The 22587-nt window shown below is 45.6% G+C and overlaps 1 protein-coding gene across 1 annotated transcript; it reads left to right on the plus strand.

The window, feature by feature from the left end:
* Positions 1-528: 528 nt before the first annotated feature.
* On the plus strand, positions 529-19842 carry LOC134453674 (E3 ubiquitin-protein ligase TRIM50-like). The gene is made up of 7 exons (XM_063204464.1): positions 529-1148; positions 4648-4743; positions 9480-9710; positions 11886-11908; positions 13301-13431; positions 15753-15934; positions 18112-19842. Exons 1-7 carry the CDS (start codon positions 741-743, stop codon positions 18517-18519), a joined length of 1479 nt encoding a protein of 492 aa, XP_063060534.1. The 5' UTR covers positions 529-740; the 3' UTR covers positions 18520-19842.
* The last annotated feature ends 2745 nt before the right edge of the window (positions 19843-22587 follow it).

Genomic DNA, 22587 nt, shown 5'->3' on the forward strand with positions numbered 1-22587 from the left:
CCTAGCGGCGAATTACAACCCGTTCACTTCCCCTCCCCTCGATGAGGCCTACCACAGACAGATGACAACTCTTGACTTCAAAGTGGGTCTCTCTTTGAGGTATCAGTGAAAGCTCGTTTTCGTGTGGGTGTGTTAATGCACGAGAACATGTAGCTGTGCTCTCAAAACATGACTATGTCAAGCCTCTGATAAGATGATAAGTAGGCCACTCTTCTCGGTGGCACTGTTGTGCAAGCGCGCGCCAGCTAGAAAGGTCATAACGACTGTGCCATAACATCGCATGGTGTTGCTGACAAGAGCAGAACGCTGAAGTGGTCGGAGCAGGGGGTTGGTGCTGAGGGAAGCCAGAGCGGTCAGAATGACCTTGGCTCTTGTTTGAATAATCTGCAGAAACTCCAACTCCACCACACAGGCTCAGTAGCTCTTTTATCATCAGCTCCCAGATTGGAGCGCCCTTTGAAGTGTTGAACATGTAAACTACACTCTGCATTTGCATGAGCCTACTACGCACACGATGAATTAGTCAGAATGTGTGTGTACTGCGCGTGATGTAGACTATTAATAAAAGCAAAGTCATGTGATTAAGTGGTGGGAAATTGGCCTGTTGTTCACACGTCTCATATCTGGATATTTACATCATGCTGAGGGATGGCAGTGTTCTAGCGTGAGTTGATATCATTTGCTCACTGGCATAATTTTTTAGAGGATATTTGTTATTCTTCCGGGCTATTGTGTGCCTCATGGACCGAAGACCTAGCGTGGCCTCCCTGGAGGACCAACTGCGTTGTCCCGTGTGTCTGGAGGTATTCAACGAGCCTCTGATGCTCGAGTGCGGGCACTCCTATTGCCGCAGGTGCGTCCGCTCCATGAATCTGGACACGATAGGCCAACTGCAGTGCCCCGTGTGCCGCTGCTCCGTCGACGGCCTGAGCCCTCCACTCAACCACTCGCTGGCTCGCCTCATCGAATCGCTGCTGGAGGTGAATAGGCCGGGGGATGCGCCATCTGAGAACTGTCCGCAGCACCACAACCCGCTCAGCCTCTACTGCGAGGAGGACCAGGGGGTCATCTGTGGCCTGTGCGCCAGCATAGGAACGCACCGCTCTCACAAGGTTACCCCCCTCAGCAGCGTCTACAGCCGCATGAAGGTACAGTACACCAAAAGTCGTTTGACTTGGGCCTACAGGATGTAATCATTTATTTAAGCCCAGGAAGCAATGGTCTCCACGTGTTGTAAGCTTGCTACGGATAAAACAGTCAATAGGCCTCTATGAGAGCAGAAAACCACTGCTTCTGTGAAGAGCCGTCATATACCATAGGCTCACAGTATTTGTGTGGTTTCAGATTCATGGAGTTCATCTCCCATCTGTGACACTAGCCTATGATGTCATTACTGGTGGTACCACCACACAGTAGAAGAATACTTTAGTTCAGGGACCAAATATCATGCAATGGATGACAGCCATTCTACCAGCTGTGGTTGTGTTAAGTTCTAGCCACCACTTTTCTCTACAAAAGTATTTGTTTATTTTTATGGCACATTATACAATCATTTATATTTTTCAGTTAGCCTAGTGTTAAATGTACCTATGTATTCTTTTGATTTACCTTAAGATCTCTGTCAACACTATAGTGTCCCCACAGGGACCCATTCATCAGTCAATCAGTCAATATATTATCAACAGAGTTGTGGTATGCTGTCTAGTGAAGCCTGCTAGTCTGGATTTAACCCTTATGTTGTGTTCGGGTCATTTTTGACCCGTTTTCAAGTTTTAGTGTGAAAAAAACACACTTTCCTTTATTTTCTTGGAATAAGGCTTCATCTAATCCTCAGTCACAATCATTTCAACACAAAAAAAAATGTTTTATCATTTTAGTAAATTTTAAAGGTCCAAAAAAAAAAAAGTTACATCTGTGCTGTTCGGGGGTCAAAATTGACCTAGTATAGATTTTTGGTTGTTTTATGCATTTCTGAAAAGCTGTTGGTTGCCCTTTGTCTTCAGTTTGGTGATTTATGGTGAGGAAAATATATTTCTTGCCTGAACTTTTTTTTTTGCCAGCTTTTTGATATTACAAATCCAATATGGCCGCCGGACAGTCCCATACACTACAATATGTCATATCTCCTGTTGTGAAAGGAGTACATATGTATTTCTGGTGTCTACTCATATGTTTTCATGGTCAGGGAATCCATTTCTGCATTATATAATGAGATTTTTTGCACATTTGTTTGCAAAATACATTTTTCCACATTATTTTTTCCAAAAAACGTATCAAAAATTCATAATGGCACCCAAACCTGTAGAACTGATCTTATACTTTCCATAAAGTTGATATGGCAATGACATAATGGTCCATGTTCATGGCATAGGGGATTCAGATGAATAGTGTGACTTTTTTCATGTTCATTGAGGTGTTCATTTCCAATACCTTTGCATTAGATTGGCGGAATAGCTGTGACTCTGACAGAATTGTTATTTTGTATATTTACCACACTAAAATCATATAAATATTAAAAAAACACCAAGTCAACATATTTAAACATTAATTTTATGCACTGAAAAACTAATTTAGTTGACATTTGGTCTTTATCCTGCTATAAATCTCTTTGGGTTGGTTTGGACCCGAACACCACAAATGCCACTCTTGATGATATTTTTTAATATTAGAGAAAAACTAATGAAATAAATTTGGGGATTGTTGTACTCTCATATCAGCTGTAATACATGGACAACATAATCACTAATTGCATCACTTTGGGAGGTATTAATAGTGAATTTATGCAGATTTTGATAGTTTTGGTCATCAAAAACGATTTGCATAATGTAAGATAAAAGATCTTTAAAGTCAAAAAGATGAATACATCAAGTAATATTTCCATGAATATGAATACATACCAAGTTAGCCATGAGATGAAAAACAATATTTGATGATAACTAGTGTTTTTAGGTATTTTATAGCTGAGTTTTGTTATCACGGGTCAAAAATGACCCGAACACCACAGGTGTATGCAGCTTACGAACACAACATAAGGGTTAATTCATTATGGCGAAAGAGCACAGTAGATCAACAACAGCAGATAGGTGACAATGAGTTTATTCAGGAATGAAATGGAGAGACAACCACAGAGAGAGGGAGAGAGAGAGAGCAATGTTGAGAGAAAGCGAGAGATGCACATTGCAAACAGAGAGGGATGCTGAACAAAGAAAATGGACAAGAAAGGAAAATTGAGAGAGAGAGAGAGAGAGAGAGAGAGAGAGAGAGAGAGAGATAGCTTAATTTGAAAGCGCTCTGTGGTCTGTGATCAAACAGCGATACCCAATGGTGCAGTAAACAAACACCAACCTACAACAGAACAAACAAACACACCATTAGCTTTTTTATCTTCAGATGTGATGTGTATTCATTTCAATGAAATATTTTAGCGAAACCAATGAATTGCACGTCTATTTGTGCAAATCTTGTATTTTCTTATTTGGGGGAACGAGGCAATAACTCTGTTTAAAATGCAGCCCTGTGCTGTTTTGGCTGGCGGGGGCTGTGTGTGTTGACATGTGCTGGTGATAAGCTGGCACTAAAAGCCTTCTCCTGATTAGCCAGCGCCAGAGGCACGGCTATCACCTCCGCTGCAGAGTAAACAGCAGCACGCCACACATAACACAACACCATTATGTCACCTCCCGTCACTGTTTTTACTGTTCGACCTCTCACTTGCCCTCTTCCTTCCATCCTTTCTTTTATTCTCCTCTGCCTCTTTCCATCCATCCATCCATCCATCCATCCATCCATCCCTTTCTTTCTCTCTCTGGCTTTCTCGCTCTGACCCCAACTCTCTCTCTCTCTCTCTCTCTCTCTCTCTCTCTCTCTCGCTCACTCTCATGTCCTTCTTATTTCTCGTATCTTCTATTTTTGCTCCTGCCTCACTGTTTCTCTCTGTTTGAATGTCTGTCTGTCCATCCATCTCTCTCTCTCTCTCTCTCTCTCTCTCTCTCTCTCTCTCTCTCTCTGTCTGTCCATCCATCTCTCTCTCTCTTTCTCTCTCTCCCTCCCTCTCTCTTCTCTCTCCCACCAGGAGGAACAGAGTGGAGGGAATACCTGGAACCGAGGTTTCAGATGTGTTTCCCTCACTGGTCAAGTCAAGGGTCCTCGTTGATTTTCGTTTTTATAAACTTGTGAATGATTTGGAGACGTTTGAAGTATGGTGGTGTTACAAAAATGCTTTGTGCTCTGTACCAAATGATCTTCAGCCATCAGCCATCTCCTGTAGATGAATCCATGTGTTGATTAATGTATGTATTGTTTGATCCTGGCTATCCGCCATGGAGTGATTGTGTAACAACCTTATTGTAAATAAAGAACTTTTTAAAATCTCAAAATCTCCCTCTCTCGCTCTCTCGTTCTCTCTCTCTCTCCTTCCTCTCTCTCTCCCCCTCCTCTCTCTCTCTCTCCATCTCTCTATCTCTCTCTCTCCTTCGCTGTCCTTCCTATTTCTCCTATCTGCTTTTGTTCCTGCCTCTCGTTTTCTCTGTCTGTCTGTCTGTCTGTCTGTCTGTCTGTCTGTCTGTCTGTCTTCCCCCTCTCTCCCTCCTTCTCTCTCTCTATCGCTCTCTCTCGCTCTGTCTCTCTGCCCCCCCCCTCTCTCTCCAGGAGGACATCTCGTGTCTCATGTCGGAGTTCCAGGGCCAGAGGAGGAAGCTGGAGGAGCGGATCTGTAAAATGGCCTACAACAAATCACGCATCACCGTCAGTCACACACACACACAACAAATCACGCATCACCGTCAGTCACACACACACACACACACACACACACAACAAATCACGCATCACTGTCAGTAGTACACACACACACAACAAGTCACGCACCACCGTCAGTCACACACACGCACAACAAATCACGCATCACCGTCAGTCACTCACACACACACACACACACACACACACACACACACACACACACACACACACACACACACAACAAATCACGCATCACCGTCAGTCACACACACACACAACAAGTCACGCATCACCGTCAGTCACACACACACACACAACAAGTCACGCACCACGGTCAGTCACACACACGCACAACAAATCACGCATCACCGTCAGTCACACACACACACAACAAGTCACGCATCACCATCAGTAGCACACACACACACAACAAGTCACGCATCACCGTCAGTCACACACACACACACACACACAACAAATCACGCAACACCGTCAGTCACACACACACACACACACACACAACAAATCACGCATCACCGTCAGTCACACACACACACACACACAACAAGTCACGCATCACCGTCAGTCACACACACACACAACAAATCACGCATCACCGTCAGTCACACACACGCACAACAAATCACGCATCACCGTCAGTCACACACACGCACACAACAAGTCACGCACCACCGACAGTAGTACACACAGACACACAACAACAAATCACGCATCACCGTCAGTCACACACACACACAACAAATCACGCATCACCGTCAGTCACACACACACACAACAAATCACGCATCACCGTCAGTCACACACACACACAACAAATCACGCATCACCGTCAGTCACACACACACACACAACAAATCACGCATCACCGTCAGTCACACACACACACAACAAATCACGCATCACCGTCAGTCACACACACACACACAACAAATCACGCATCACCGTCAGTCACACACACACAACAAGTCACGCATCACCGTCAGTCTCACACACACACACACTAGGGCTGGGTATTGCAGCTATGTTCCTGTATCGATTCGATTTCGATTCTGAGGGTTTTGAATCGATTAATCACGATTCGATTCGATTCAATTCGATTCACTCCGAATCGATTCAATCCGTTCCCTTTTTGGTGCAAGGATTTCCCCCAAAAGATGCTGTTGCCTATTTTTATATAAAAATGTCAAAGGGCTGTGGCTTGACAGTGTTAACAGATTGCTAATTTGTAACAAGTAGGCCTAGGCCTAATTGACTAATACCTACTGGGTATTTACCATAGACCTAAATGAAACAAAAAGAACAAAAAGAAAAAGAGCAAAAAAATCGATTTTGTGCCCTGTGAATCGATTATGTGAATTTTAAATGATATCGATCGATTATCGATTGAATCGATTATTTTACCCAGCCCTACAAATCATACATCACAGTCAGTCACTCACACACACACACACACACACACACACACACAACAAATCACGCATCACCGTCAGTAGCACACACACACACACACACACACACAACAAATCACGCATCACTGTCAGTAACACACACACACAACAAATCACGCATCACCGTCAGTAGCACACACACACACACACACACACAACAAATCACGCATCACTGTCAGTAACACACACACACAACAAATCATGCATCACCGTCAGTAGCACACACACACACACACACACACACACACACACACACACACACACACACACACACACACACACACACACACACACCTCGCATAACCATCTGTAGCACCCACACACACACACAACAAATCATGCATCACCGTCAGTAGCACACACACACACACACACACACACACAACAAATCACGCATCACTGTCAGTAACACACACACACACACACACACAACAAATCACGCAACACCGTCAGTCACACACACATGTCTGTGTGTGAACCTGTAAACTTTGAGCTCCAAAAAAATGGGATAATCCCCCCCCCCCCCAAAAAAAAAAAAAAAAGACATTTTCAATAGGCCAAATACACAAAACTTTGTCTGAGACTGATGCAAAACATGCTGGTGCAGGCGGTGATGAGTAGAGTAGAGTAGAATAGAGTAACTTTATTGATCCCGGGGGGGAAATTAAGGCGTCAAATAGCTTACATAAATATACGTAATGCCCACGTGGACATTTCAATACACATGTAATACAGGTAACAGTCAGGGAGGGACAATATAAACAAAGACTACAGAAAAATGAAAAAAATAAATTAAAAAGGCAATTGTGCAGAGACATATTCTGTGAGTTGGGGTAGACAAGATTAACATGACTAGAAATGAGAGTTGACAGATAAATCTATGATATTGTACTGTAATGTAGAAGTAGAGGTAAATCATATGAACAGTGTTATTTGTGTCATAAACTGTCGGTGGACACACACACACAAGGCTGTGGAGCTCGAGGGTAAGAGCTTACATTTTTAACCCCTTAGCGCAACACTATGGCTGTCTGTAATGTCACAGCAATGTTGTTATGATGTAGTTAAGCATGTTCAGCAAGTGAATAGGGTCGCCGGCGACCCCTGCTGCAGTAAGAGGCTACGGAACATGAATTCTTGGTGGTAGGCTGTCTGCCCTGAAAGCTACTGACAGGGAGCCTGAGAAGCCAGACCCTCTCTATTCCATTCGTAGCTGATGGTTTGATTTGTCAGGTTAACTGGTCGTGGGGGTGAATTTCTGGTCTTTTTTTTTGATAATGTGAAAATTTGGGGTACTATATTTTTGGGAAAATATCATAACGGGAGGACAGCAGTAAATAAGTACAAAAGAAATAGGGAATTTTACCAGGAAAAAAACTAGTATTGACAAGTATGTCAGGAATAAGAAAGGGAAGGGACCAAATCAGTGGGGTTGAGAGTGCAGCAGCAATAGTAGCAGCGGCAGCAGCAATAAATTTCGGGCACATGACGTCACACGTTGCGCGGCAGACATTTTGGAAGCGGGCCAGCCCATTGTTTACAGTGAGGACTTGCTTTCTTCTGCTAGTAGTTTGCTTTGTGTTTTACCGTTTCATTTGACCTCTGCTGTCGTTATGGTCGCCCGTTGCTGTGTCGTAGGGTGTAGAAGCGCAAGCTGTGACGGGACGGGGAAAAAATCCCAAATGGATTATCTTTTTACCGTTTTCCAACTTGGAGGCGTCTCAATGGAGAACAAATGTCCTCCATAACAAAGAGTCGCCGGCTAGCATGGGTCGCTGCTGTAAGACGGTCAAATATAACTTTCCACTCAATCCCGGTGTGGAGGTGTCTCTGGTCTAATACCCACAGATGAGCTCGGGGAGGCAAACTTTGTGAAAAAAATTCCTGTGCCTTCCTCAGACAGGACTCCCAGAAGCTGACATCTGTCAGGATACAGGCAACGTCTTTCAGTGTCCACACCACAAAGTCACAGTAGGTTGCACCTGTCACGAACATCTGTGTCTGCACTTGTGTGTAGTACCTATGACCTTGTTTGAGCTGAACAATGCCATCAACTCTGTGGAGACAAAAGTCTTTGTCTGCGTCACAAGCCTCCTGGACAGTGCTGTGTTTGTGCTTAGCAGGGCATTTCACTTCCAGGCAGCCTTGTCCACAGCAGTCACAGCTAACTAGGCCATCAGGTGAGGCGCCTACCTGTGGGAACGCCGGGTTTATGCAGAAGCCAGACTGCTCGATTGTCAAGTTATCGTGGTGTGGTGCTTGTTGTTGAAGGTATTCAGTGCGTGCTGTGTCTGTGCTTTGGGTAGCACACATTCTTGACTGTGGACACAGCCGGCTTGTCGATGTTAGAGACCAGAACTGCATGCATGGTGGAGGCAGTCACTCTCCCTTTACCATAGCAACTAGCTATCAATATGGCGGCGTAGCCAGAATGGAAGCGCTGTGCCCGTCCCTTATTTGGTTAATGGTGTGTTTGAGTGGGCAGCCTGCTCCAGCTGAGGTGATTGGCTAGGCCTGTCCTGGCCCTCTGCTCTACTCTCCTCTCCTCTGCAGCCCTGCCTGCCTGCCTGCCTGCCTGGCTGATTGCAATCAGGTTATTACATAACTGTACAAGAGCAGGGGGAGTGGCAGTGCAATCACAATGGCAGCCATTTATGTGTGTGTGTGTGTGTGTGTGCGTGAAAATGTGTCCGTGCTAGGGGTGGGCAATATATCGAGATACAGACAAAATATATCGAGATATTTCTTTTTCTCCATATCGCCCAGCCCTCCGTGCGTGCATAGTATACGTGTGTGTGTTAATGTCTGCATGTGAGTATTAGTCATACTAGACACACAGGTGTGCGTGCGTGTGTGAGTGCGTACGCGTGTGTGTGTGTGTGTGTGTGTGTGTGTGTGTGTGTGTGTGTGTGTGTGTGTGTGTGTGTGTGTGTGTATAGTGTGTGTGTGTGTGTGTGTGTGTGTGTGTGTGTGTGTGTGTGTGTGTGTGTGTGTGTGTGTGTTTGTGTGATTGTGTGTATATAGAACGAGTCCGACGTGTTAAAGTGGGTGGTGCGTAATGAGTTTGGGGAGCTGCATATATACTGTGTGTGTGATACTGTGTGACTGTTTATGTGTGTGTGTGTGTGTGTGTGTGTGTGTGTGTGTGTGTGTGTGTGTGTGTGTGTGTGTGTGTGTGTAGAACGAGTCGGATGGTGCGTAAGGAGTTTGGGGAGCTGCATGTATACTCTGTGTGTGTGTATTGATGTACAGTATGTATATGTGTCTATATAGAATGAGTCTGATGTTCTAAAGTGGGTGGTGCGTAAGGAGTTTGGGGAGCTGCGTCGCTGGCTGGAGCTGGAGGAGTCCTCCTTCATGCAGCGCGTGGAGGCCACGGCGTCCGGCCTCATCGCCTCCATCCAGACCCAGGCCGACCACATGGGCACCCTGCTCACACGCCTCCAGGAGGCCCAGGACACCCTGCACGCCCTCAGCAACGAGGGACACCTCGCATTCATCACGGTGAGGAGGGAGCAGGGGATGGTGGTGATGGTTTAGTAGTAATATTTTAGACTATAGCAGTACTATTTATTTAGCACCCTGCATGCCCTCAGCAACGAGGGTCACCTCACCTTCATCACGGTAAGGAGGGAGCAGGATTTATTCTCTATATTAGTACCATATTATAAGTTAGCAGTACTATTTAAGACTACATTAGTACTATATTATAAGTTAGCAGTACTATTTATTTAGCACCCTGCATGCCCTCAGCAACAAGGGACACCTAGCCTTCATCACGGTGAGGAGGGAGCAGGGGATGGTGGTGATGGTTTAGTAGTAATATTTTAGACTATATTAGTACTATATTATAAGTTAGCAGTACTATTTATTTAGCACCCTGCACGCCCTCAGCAACGAGGGACACCTGGCCTCCATCATGGTGAGGAGCGCTGGGGGGACCGTACGGTACTATTTTAGACTACTATTAGTAATATACAATATTATAAGTTAGCAGCAGTGCTATTTATTTGGGACCCTGTATACCCTCATCAACGAGGGACACCTGGCCTTTATCACGGTGAGGAGGGAGCAGGGACTGTGATGGTGGTTTACTCTGCTCTCTTATATAGTTACCGGTATCATACTTTTCTTTTCAATGCCTTTCAATTTTTTTTGCCTTTTTAAGTGACAGGATAGCGAGAGAGGGACAGGAAATGAGTGGGGAGAGAGAATCAGGGGAAGGTTCGGCAAATGACCCGGGTCAGAATCAAACCCGGGTCACTCGCTGGTGTAGCGGTCCAGTACCCAGCCATTAGAGCCATGGCAGGGCCTATACTTTCCTATATGTAGTATTGTACTTGAAGTTAATAATAATAATAATAATAATAATAATAATAATAATAATAATAATTGTATTTGTATAGCACTGTATCATACAAGGGATGCAACTCAAAGTGCTTAACAAATGAGAAAAAAGAACATAATTGTTAGAGGTGGATTTAAAAGGAGAGGAAGAGAGGAGAGGCAGAGATAGCAGGAAGGCAGAGGAAGAAGAGACAGAAAGAGATCGTAGAGTCATAGGGTCAACGTATACGGACCGGGATTCTTAGATGCGTAAGGTCCATAGTGGCTGGGTCTAGCAAAGTTAGCAGTACTATTAATTTGGCACCCTGCACGGCCTCAGCAACGAGGCCTTCATCCCGGTGAGGAGTGCTGCCTGTGGGACGGTGGTGGTGGCACTGGTTTGCTCTGCTTTTCTCTGAACAGTATAGATAGGTTTCCCGTTTACAAATATACACGATGTGAGGAGGGGCAAGATGCTAAGCAGCTAACCACATGAGTGCATCTTTTGAGTGACAGAATTTTACGCGATTAGAGGTTGAAAAGGGACTGTTACCAACACATGAACGGTGACTATCACAGGGCGTAACTCACTTTTGTGAGGTGCATTTTGATACATTAATGGCTGTATTTCAAATTATTTTGAGTGAACAATACATTGAAGAGGCTGTACCAGTTGTATGCTGGCTACTGTTCATTGTGTCAAAGTGAAATTTCTTTAATGTGTTGTCACATGAAAAGATATAGGCGTACTACTCACAAATCTCCAGAAATGTTGTTGTACTCAATTCTGTGACATACTGTATATGCACCATAAATATAATAACACACACCATACATATAACACATATGTAATGTTTATGTAATATAATGTTATGCCAGCTCCCCAGAGTGTATGTGCTGAATTTAGTTGGGCTATACCAATTACTCTCATAGCAGATCAATACAATCAGATGCAATCAATTCTAGACCTGCCTTGTCAGCACATGCTTGCTTGCCATCTGATAGATGTGTTTGTTCTCCTTCCTCCCTCCATTCCTCCCCTCCTCTCCTCTTCTCGGCCTCTCCATTCCTCTCCTCCTCTCCATTCCCCCCCCCTCTTCCCCTCTCCTCTCCTCTCCTTCCTCCCTCCATTCCTCCCCTCCTCTCCTCTTCTCGGCCTCTCCATTCCTCTCCTCCTCTCCATTCCCACCCCCTCTTCCCCTCTCCTCCTCTCCTCTCCCTCCTCTCCTCTCCTCTCCCTCCTCTCCTCCTCTCCATTCCTCCTATCCCCCTCCATTCCTCTCCATTCCTCCCTCCTCTCCCTCTCTCCCCCTCTCCTCTCCACTTCCCCCTCCCCTCCTCTCTGCTTCCCAGAAGTACAGCTCGATCGCCCCAAGGTGAGTCCTCCAGTGTCTCCCTGGTGGGTGCTGGTGCTGGGCTCATTAAGGCCTAATGGGGTCAGCCTGGCCCACCGAGACCCAGGGGAGCAGGTGGGAGCTGGGGAATGGAGGAGGGGGAGGGAGATGTGGTGTGTGTGTGTGTGTGTGTGTGTGTGCGCGTGGTGTGTGTGTGTGTGTGTGTGTGTGTGTGTGTGTGTGTGTGTGTGTGTGTGTGTGTGTGTGTGTGTGTGTGTGTGTGTGTGTGTGTGTGTTTTAGGGAGAGAGAGAGTGTGTGTGTGTTTGTGTGTGTGTGTCTGTGTTTGAGAGAGAATGAGTGTGTGTGTGTGTGTGTGTGTGTGTGTGTGTGTGTGTGTGTGTGTGTGTGTGTGTGTGTTTGAGAGAGAGAATGATTTTGTCTTTGTTTGTGTGTGTGTGTGTGTGTGTGTGTGTGTGTGTGTGTGTGTCTGTGTGTGTGTGTGTGTGTGTGTGTGTGTGTGTGTGTGTGTGTGTGTGTGTGTGTGTGTGTGTACTGTAGGCTCTCATTAGAGGGCCCAAGGCCACCGATGGCTCATTATCATGGCACTGGCGTCCATCTTGTGTCCTCTTCCGGGCAGGAAGTACCCCCTTGCTGACAATGCTGACAAGCAGAGCAGATTAGAGCTGTTTTGCAAGTGGGATCTGAGGGTATTGTTATTACTAACTACCACTTGGATGTGAACAAATATTGCATGTGAACGCTATGAGTGTGTGTGTGCGTGTGTGCGTGCGTGTGTATGTGTCGGTACCAGAGGTGGAAAGAGTACAGAAACATTTTACTCAAGTAAAGTATCTCTATTTCAAGTAAATGTAAAAGTACCTTTCTAAAAAATACTATATCAAGTAAAAGTAGAAAGTACTTCACTTAAAATGTAATTATTTGAGGTGTGTGTGTGTGTGTGTGTGTGTGTGTGTGTGTGTGTGTGTGTGTGTGTGTGTGTGTGTGTGTGTGTGTGTGTGTGTGTGTGTGTCTGTCTGTGTGTGTGTTGTGTGTGTGTGTGTGTGTGTGTGTGTGTGTGTGTGTGTGTGTGTGTGTGTGTGTTTTAATGTTGTGTTCCATGTGTGTGTGTGCGTATGTATGTGTTTGTGTGTGTGTCGTGTGTGTGTTTGTGTGTGTTTAATGCTTTGTTTCGTTCGTGTGTGTGTGTGTGTGTGTGTGTGTGTGTGTGTGTGTGTGTGTGTTTCATGTGTGTGTGTGTGTGTTTCATGTGTGTGTGTGTGTGTGTGTGTTTAATGCTTTGTTTCCTTCGTGTGTGTGTTTCATGTGTGTGTGTTTCATGTGTGTGTGTGTGTGTGTGTGTGTGTGTGTGTGTGTGTGTGTGTGTGTGTGTGTGTGTGTGTGTGTGTGTGTGTGTGTGTGTGTCATGGGTTAAGGTTTAAGGAGGGCCAGCAGCGTCAGCAGCGTGAGGAGCGGATCTACAGCTCCATCAACTTTGACCCCGGCTTCAAACACAACGACATCAAGATGGCCGTCTGGAAGAGGCTGCAGCGCAGGGTGTTGCCAGGTAACCAGCAATAATGGTTGGGCAGTCATGGGTAAGCTGTTAGGGCGTCAGACTTGTAGCCCAAAGGTTGCCGGTTCGACTCCCGACCCGCCAGGTTGGTGGGGAGAGTAATTAACCAGTGCTCTCCCTCATCCTCCTCCATGACTGAGGTACCCCGAGCATGGTACCGTAACAGACAAGTCCTCAAGTCTGTCCTTCAAAAGCAAAATACAGTAACAGCGCATGCCTATAGCTCCCCCTAGTTTCCTTTACATCACGTCAAAAAATGAAGAATGCCTTTTTGGACAAACAGTGAAGCTCTAAAAAACAAGACCAGTTGTCAACTGTTGCCTTGGCACCACAAATACAGTCTTTCATATGTTCATGCTGACAACAAGTAGCCTATCTGTTTTGAAATGTTCTTCAAAACCATCAAATTCAGAACAGTTTTGCATGGATTTTGCATGGATATTAAAGTGTATTTTAAAGCCTTTCTGCAGAACACAGAATTTGGAGTCACAGCAGGCAAGATCATGCCGTTCCAATATTCTGTGATGTTCCGATATTTGTCTGATGTTTGCATTCTGAGTTGGTACCAGGCCAATTTAGAATCCTTTTGAGCCCGAAATCATTCTGACATGTGGCCTCTATGAGCAAAGCAGGAGAGAAACATTAAAGCTAATTTCAGCCAGAGCACTTTAGTGAAAGTCGAACTGACAAAAACACATTCTGGGTTCGACCTCACTTATCTGTTTTTTTTGTTTGTTTTTTAATCCATTACAAATTCCATCAAGTGAATCAAAATTGTTGTTGTAGACATGGCTAATGTTGTAAAAATGACATGAAACTAGATGGATTGCAACATTCACAGAAGATTGCACAGGGCCATTATCACCAATAGCAACGATCAGTCTGTTATGTGTCAAACCAAGTTCCTCTTTTTTTTTATCAAGGATTAATTGCCATTAGCAAACCCAGCTTTAGCAGTTACATGCTGTCATGCTGATGAAAGAAGCAATAAAACTTGTCTGTTTCAGTTGGGCTGAGTGTCTTGGAAATCCAAAATTACAGCTTTCATTACTCGCAAAAGGCCTTGAAACAAAGCGTATCATTCTGAACCCTCTGAAATGCTGCAGCCACTTATTGCTCTGAGAGTTTGAAGGCTTGTGTTCTTTGCAAACCCTTGGACAGTAGTGTGTGTGTGATGTGGAAATAAACATCAAAGCATATTGTCAGCTAAGAGAGATTAGTTTATTATACACTGATTATGTGGCTGTTTCTTTCCACTGAGCTTTCCCCCTGTTACGTTATTGAATCCAGGAGTTGCATCAGTTAAGTCCTTCTCCACACAGTACAAAATAAAAGTACTCGTGTGCATATAACTTCACACAGTTGATTGTCGCTTTGAAGTTCATTTGACGCTTTGGGCAGTGTAACATTCTCCGAATTAATTCTACTCAACAATGTATAGCCTAAAAATTTACACTGGAAAGTGTCAGTCAAGTCGCTGTTGAAATTGCAACTTGCCACCTGCAAAACTTTACGCTGCCTTTTGAGTCCACTGTTAGAGTAAATTGACACTCCATGATGTTGTGAATACTCTATCTGGATTTATATACAACCTAAGCGTAATCTGAAATCTCTACACTTCATTATTTCCTTACTGTGCAGTGTGACCTAAAATCTGTTTGGATTGAACCTTACTTCCTCTTTGTCATGATGAACTTCCCCTCATCATTAGTTATCACGCACTGGATCCTGTTTGTAATCCTGGATCCTGATTGTAATGACATGTTGATGGATCACTCATTTAAATATATACAGTATATTATATATATATATATATATATATATTAAGGGGTTTTATGCCCTTATTTGATAGGACAGTGTGAGATGGCGATACAACAGAGCGTTGATGGTCAGGGCCTTTCCATTTATACAAACTCTGATTGACAATAGGTGACAGATTGTACAATGAAGGACCCCCGTATGCAATGTCCCATGATACACTATACTATATACAGTATATCTACATAAATACTAGGCCTACTAGCGTATTGTGGCGCCATGCCCCCTCATACCAATGCAAGTGACTGGACATGACATCTGTACTTTGTATGTAATAACTCACAATACTGGTCACAGACTTTATGTCGACCACCCCCCACCCATCTAAGCCCCCACCAGCCTGAAACTGGACCAGCTGATGGCCCAACACATGCAATGTCTGGCTCTCAAATCCAGTTACAGATGTCGCTTACAACCACCTGCAAACAAAGAACGAAATGCAAGTGGAACACAATAATACTGACATCCTTTCCCTTTCTTCCCCCCAATTCCAGCCCCCACCTCTCTGAAGCTGGACCCCATGACGGCCCACCCCTTGCTGGTGCTCAGCGCCGACCTGGCGGCGGTAGAGTGCGGAGCCGTCCTCAGCCGCCTGCCCAACAACCCCGAGCGCTTCAGCTACAGCTACTGCGTCCTGGCCAGCCGCGGATTCTGCTCAGGCAAACACTACTGGGAGGTGAGTGACGAGCTAGCGACACGTAGCAGCAGTAGACACACTCAAAGAACAAAAATATGTATGTTCAAATTAAGGATAGACCGATATACGTATATATCGGTATCGGTATCGGGCCGATATTTGCATATTTTAAGTGTATCGTATCGGCCGATACTCAATATTTATTATTTTATGTCATTCTGGTTTTTCTAAAAACTAAAAAGCACCAAGACACTTCATTTCTTTATTACTTGACTGTTAGACATTACTTGATTGTTAGAGTGGGTGTTTAAATGTTACAAGTTCTACTTCAATTTGATAATGTTGAAGAAATGTTTATTTTTAACTTCAGACCTGGAATATTTGTCATTTTTTTTACCTTTTTTTAACCCATATCAGCCCCAAATATCGGGTATCGGAAATCAGGTATCGGCCAAGGGTGATGAAAAAAAAATCGGTATTGCATCGGCCATTAAAAAATTCTGTATCGGTCGACCCCTAGTTCAAATGTCACAGCGCACTGCTTACTCTTCTGTTTCTTACTGTACTGTTTCTTACTTTATTTTTTGGTTCGCTCCGAAAAATAAAGTAAGATAAAGAACAGTATAATCAGTGTGTGGTGTCTTCTGAATTTTGTTCATTGTTCACTTTCTCCTGCCTCACATCTGCACCTGCATTGCTGAGGGCTTGTGCACAAGGACTCTCTTGAACTTTGATATACTGTATTCAAATGTGGTTGGATGCGGCTTGAAGTTAGTTAAGAACTTTATTTTTCAGCTGGCGAGACACACAAGGCATGTGCAGAATGGCGAGGCAGAATGCACTAGCTATGCAAATACAACAGGAACATTAAGCATTCAAATACAACATTAAAAAAGTAAAGGTTAATGCGGAAACGCATTTGTGTGTGAGAGATGGTAGAATAAAATGTTAGCAGGAGCGTGAGCTAGAGAGTGTAATTTCTCTACTTTATAGGCCTGTGACATACTCATACATCACATCCTCACTGAGACTGTTTAGTAGCCCCACTATTTTTCTCATTGACAAATGGACTCTGTTTGTGTGGCTGCTACAGCGTATTTCACTTCAATGCCATTGATTTAAATTGATTAACATAAAGTCTGGCTGGCGACATGATCGCTTCTAAAAAAAAATAGGCCTGTTTTCAGGGTGGCAAAGTAATGCACTATGTAACCAGCAGACGACAAACATCAAGTTGTGTAGAACATAAAATACATGAGGTAGTGCCATTAAAATGCTTAATTACACCAAGCAAGAATACATTACGGTACATGCTAAACTGATCTACCTTAATTTAACAGTAGATATTGTAGCACCAACATCAGTTGTTGAGCATTGGTGACGGGCACTAACATTGGCAACATTGGCACTCTAGTGTCCCCATAGAGCCAGGCTTGTTGGCGTGACAGTCAGAACACATCTACAACCCTAGTGATGGTCACTCCGTCACACCTCCCCTAGGTGTGTTGTCAGTGCCCAAGCCCAAGTAGCATTTCTAATGGCAGCATCACTGTCTCATGTCCACAGGTGCGTTTCTAATGACAGCATCACTGTCTAATGTCCACAGGTGCGTTTCTAATGACAGCTTCACTGTCTCATGTCCACAGCTGCATTTCTAATGGCAGCATCACTGTCTCATGTACCACAGGTGCGTTTCTAATGACAGCATCACTGTCTCATGTCCACAGGTGCGTTTCTAATGACAGCTTCACTGTCTCATGTCCACAGCTGCATTTCTAATGGCAGCATCACTGTCTCATGTACCACAGGTGCGTTTCTAATGACAGCATCACTGTCTCATGTCCACAGGTGCGTTTCTAATGACAGCTTCACTGTCTCATGTCCACAGCTGCATTTCTAATGGCAGCATCACTGTCTCATGTACCACAGGTGCGTTTCTAATGACAGCATCACTACCTCATGTACCACAGGTGCGTGTGGGTTCCAAGCCCAAGTGGCATTCCTAATGGCAGCATCACTGTCTCATGTACCACAGGTGCTTTTCTAATGACAGCATCACTACCTCATGTACCACAGGTGCGTTTCTAATGACAGCAGTTCCAAGCCCAAGTGGCATTCCTAATGGCAGCATCACTGTCTCATGTACCACAGGTGCGTGTGGGTTCCAAGCCCAAGTGGCATTCCTAATGGCAGCATCACTGTCTCATGTACCACAGGTGCGTGTGGGTTCCAAGCCCAAGTGGCGGCTGGGCCTCATTAAGGGCACGGCGGGGCGCAAGGCCAAGCTGCCCAAGAGCCCGGAGGCGGGCGTGTGGCTGATCGGATGCCGCGAGGGCCGCGTCTACGAGGCCTTCACCACCCCACGGGTCACTCTGCCCCTGACGTCGCCCCTGGAGACCGTGGGCGTCTTCCTGGACTACGAGAAGGGCGAGCTGACCTTCTACGACGCGGGCAGCCCGGACGAGCTGCGGCAGCTCTACTCCTTCACGCTGGAGCTGCAGGGCAAGGTGTACCCGCTTATCGACGTGTGCTGGCACGAGCGGGGCGCCAACAAGCACCCCATCACTCTGCCAGCGCCACCGCAGAACGCACAGGAGGCCGCCGGACTCAGGATCCAGATCTAGAGTGGGAACATACACTCCAACGGTCTCAAAGCAACACTAAAGCTCTTTTCTGGACTAGAAATCTAGACACTTCTGCTGACACTGTCAAGGGCTGCTTGTGACTATCCATTGGGATTTTGAAATGCTCCTAAGATCAACCCTAAGGCTGCCAAATCAACATGCATTGCATACAATATGTCATGTAATTCAAATGCACTGGTTGGTGGTAGTGCTGTCTTGTTGTATGCAGAGAGATTCAAAAGACAACTTTTTAGCTGACCCCCTTTGTCTAGAACAGTGTCCCCGTTAAGGAACACTAGTCTATTAATAATGAGTTTCTAAACCTTTCCTCAATTTGATATGAGGTGAGTCTTACATGCCCAGGCCAGCACTTTTCCTCTGTAGTCTCCCTCCACACTTTCCACTCCACTTATCCTCTTTTGTTGCTCAATAGGTTGGAAGCAGAAATGTCCTTGTTCCATCTCATTTGAAATACAGATCAGAGCGACACGCTTTTGCAAACTTACATAGGGCAGTTTTATTAGAACTGACATAATGGCCCAAAAAAGATTTCCAACATATTTCACAAATTAAAGTCTGTGGAACTAAAATTGCATTCATTGAGCTCACTGCTTGGTTGAATAAGGGACAATAAAGAGAATAAAAAGGTAATACTGTATTTTTGTACATTCAGTTTTAACCTTGAATCTCAGGATATATTCTATGTACATTTGTTATATTTTCTATGCGTACCTACATTAGTGTAAATGCCGAGTAAGCCAGTGGTGGAAGGACGTACAGTAACGCGTTAATATTACCTTGTTTTGTGCGCTGTAGCCCCTTAATGCACGCCGTACCTCCAGTGGCACGCTGTGATAGTCACTGAAAAGTTAACTACTATAGTACTACAATGCTATGACATAACACAGGGCCCTTAGTAACGCACTACGACTTGGTCATTGCCATTCTGGTAACAGCAAATGTATATAGCCTTGACTTAATGGGTTAAATGTGTGTGCTGTTTCCTGCTCTGAATGACACATAGTACAAGTATAGTTGTTTGAAACCATGTCATTCATAAATTGTTGTGTTTTGTCTTTAGAGAAAAGAATCAGTTGAATAATAGGCCTATTTATCTGTAAACTGTACAGCAAATCCAATGTATAATTGTAAGTAATAAGTAAGACACATTTCAGTTGTTATTTAATTGTTTCTTTTTAATCTTGTTCACATTTTTCTTGAGTAGAGCTACAGTTGATTTGATGTTAATCTGATCCGACAGTTGCCTGCTGCTTGATAATTACTGTTTCTTTTCTAATCGAGAGCTTGTTGCCAGCCTTACCTCAGAACATTAAAACACACATTTTAAAAAGCACAATTTAATTGTCATTTCCATTTGACAACCATGAAAAGGTAAACAGCTGAAAGCTGTATGTCCAGACTGTGGTATGTTAATTGGCATACCAGTGTCTGGTGGTGGTGGTGGGGGTGGGGTCTCCTCTGTGCTGTCTGTCCCTGCAGATGCCATTCAGTATCATACCAATATCATAGCAACGCTGCAGCATTTGCAGGGAAGATTTCCACAACGCCTTAGCAGCACACCCTATTAATAATGAAACATGGAAGGTTTCTTGGAAGAAAGCATGCTGACCACATGACAAGATGCTTGTTATGTAATGTGTCAGTGAGCAGTGAGTGCAGGCTTAGAGCATTGTGCAATGTCAAGATCTGAATATTGTGACCTCGACTGTTGTCATCAGCCCACTGACAAAGGCGAACTCACAGACAGTGTTTTAGATAATATTGGTGAGAAATATAGTGCTGTGTGGTGCACCCGAAAAAGGACTGTATGATAGGGGCTGGTGCAGGTAACAACAAACACCACAGGCTGTCCGGCCAGAACAGTATGAAGATGTCCAATGAAGTCAGACACACACAGATGGGAATGCAAACCGTGGTTTTACTATAAAAGTAGAACATAAAAAACAAGACATAAGCAAAATATACATACATGGAAATACACATAATACTATATACAATATATACAAAGGGTGAAACTGCCTACAGCAGCTATCTTACCAGGGGGGGGGCATGAGGGTGACTGCCTACAAGCAGCCATTTTAAGCAGGGGGGAATGAGAAGGGGACAACATGACACAGCTACCTATAGTATCTGTGCAGACCTGGGGCATGGGTATGTGCCTGCCTAAAGCAGACACACAGAGCATGCATTAACAATATGAGTGAAATGTAAGCGCTACTCCACCAAAGTAGCACATTACTGAACCAATGTACTCTCTGGCAGAACCGCGGCATGGAGAATGAGCAACATACTATGCAGTCACTAGATACAGACAGTACAGTAAACAAATACAGACATGGCATAACATAGTAACAACATAATACAGTTGACTCACTCTCAGAGACGCACGGCAAGCAAAGAGTACACGAGTGGACGCTGGGACCCCGATACGTCCAAGAGCAGAGAGAGAGAGTTGGGTCCCATAGATTCCCCGTCCGAACAGTGGTCTGAGGTCTGACCTCTGTCCTGGCCCTATATGCACACGGCAGCACAGCGGGGTGCCGAGCCAGGGGGTGTGCCTGTTGCCGGGGGGGCCCTAGCAACACAGTCAAGGGCCAGGAGTGGAAAATCACCGGTGTACAGGTCAAGCAGAGAGAGCAGAGCAGTAGAGGGAGGGGGGACAGGTAGCCCACCAGCAACGGGGGATGGGCAGCTTGCTAAGGACAGTGAGCAGAGGCCTGACTTTTGAGGGCTCAGGGGACTCAGGGCCCACAATTCTTAACAGCCGCCCCCAACTTTGTGGAACAAAGTTGAAAACTGGTGGTGAGGTCAAAGGATGGGAGGCTGATGGGTCAGACGACAGGTGGCGTGTGATCTGGTCCCAGACCTAGGCCGTGCTGTCAACTGCCACAAGCTCCTGGTGTGTGGGGTGAGTGATGACTAGAGTCACAAGTCCTGTGTCTGGGCCGCCCCATCTGCCCACGACGACTGGACCGGTGAGGCTCCGATGCTGATGAAGGGTGATGCTGGTGAAGCTGCTCCTGCTGCTCCTCCACACAGCTGTGTGGAACTGCTGACCTGGGGTGGACACTCGGGGAATGACTCTTGATGGCGGCGCTGACCGTGGCCGCCCCATGACGGGCTCTGGCAGGTGTGCGTCGTGGCTCCTTCCTGCCACTGGTGCTGATGTTGCGACGCACAACCTGAGCCGAAGACGAGTGGTGAAGCTGTCGAAGAGGGAACCGCCAGTTGGAGCTGTCAGCTGGGCTGCTGGCTGAGCTGACTGCTCGACGACCAGGGTCCTCTGTTGGCTTCCGATGATGCCTGCTAACCGCTGCCTGAGCCAGCCTGCCTGAGGTGTGGCGCTGGCGCTTGGCAGACTGATGACGGCTAGCAGGTGTCTGTGCCCCCGTGAACAGACAACGAGCTGACTGCTGTAACTTGGCTAGGCCTTGGACCTCGTGAAGCACTTCGAGGTGGGTGCAGTTGCACTGCCGACAGCGAGCCTTCAGGAAACACTGGGCAGTCTGATGGTCCCGACCACACCTCAAGCACTTCTGTCCAGCCTTAATCCAGTTCACTCGCTGCTGAGTGGTGAGGGACTTGAATACAGGGCACAAGTTGAAATAGTGCTCTGTTGTCCTGCAGCAGGGACAGAACTTCTGTGGCTCTCTCTGATGAGCCGACGATGAAGATGACGAAGATGAAGGCGATGATGAGGAAGATGACGATGAGGAAGATGACAATGATGACTGGTGTGTGCCTGATGACTTGGCAGGGCAGTCAGCTAAGAGGACAGTGGTGGGGCGTGACACTGTGCTCTGCTGAGCTGGCATGTCCTCCAGGTGACCCGAATGGCTCTCTGCCGGCTTCGGGGGAGGGTCCAACTGCTCATCCAGCTGGACCTGGACTTCATGCTCCAACCACTCTGCGAAGTCCAACAAGGTGGGAACAGGAACACGGTGAGGGCCCACGTGCCTCCTGAATGCCACACGCAGCTCGTGTGGCAGCTTTGGGAGCAGACGAGACACGTGTGAGCCGCACCTCAGCTCCAGCTGCTCCTGTGTG

This window comes from Engraulis encrasicolus, chromosome 8 (assembly GCF_034702125.1).
Source record: "Engraulis encrasicolus isolate BLACKSEA-1 chromosome 8, IST_EnEncr_1.0, whole genome shotgun sequence".
Classification (NCBI taxonomy): domain Eukaryota; kingdom Metazoa; phylum Chordata; class Actinopteri; order Clupeiformes; family Engraulidae; genus Engraulis; species Engraulis encrasicolus.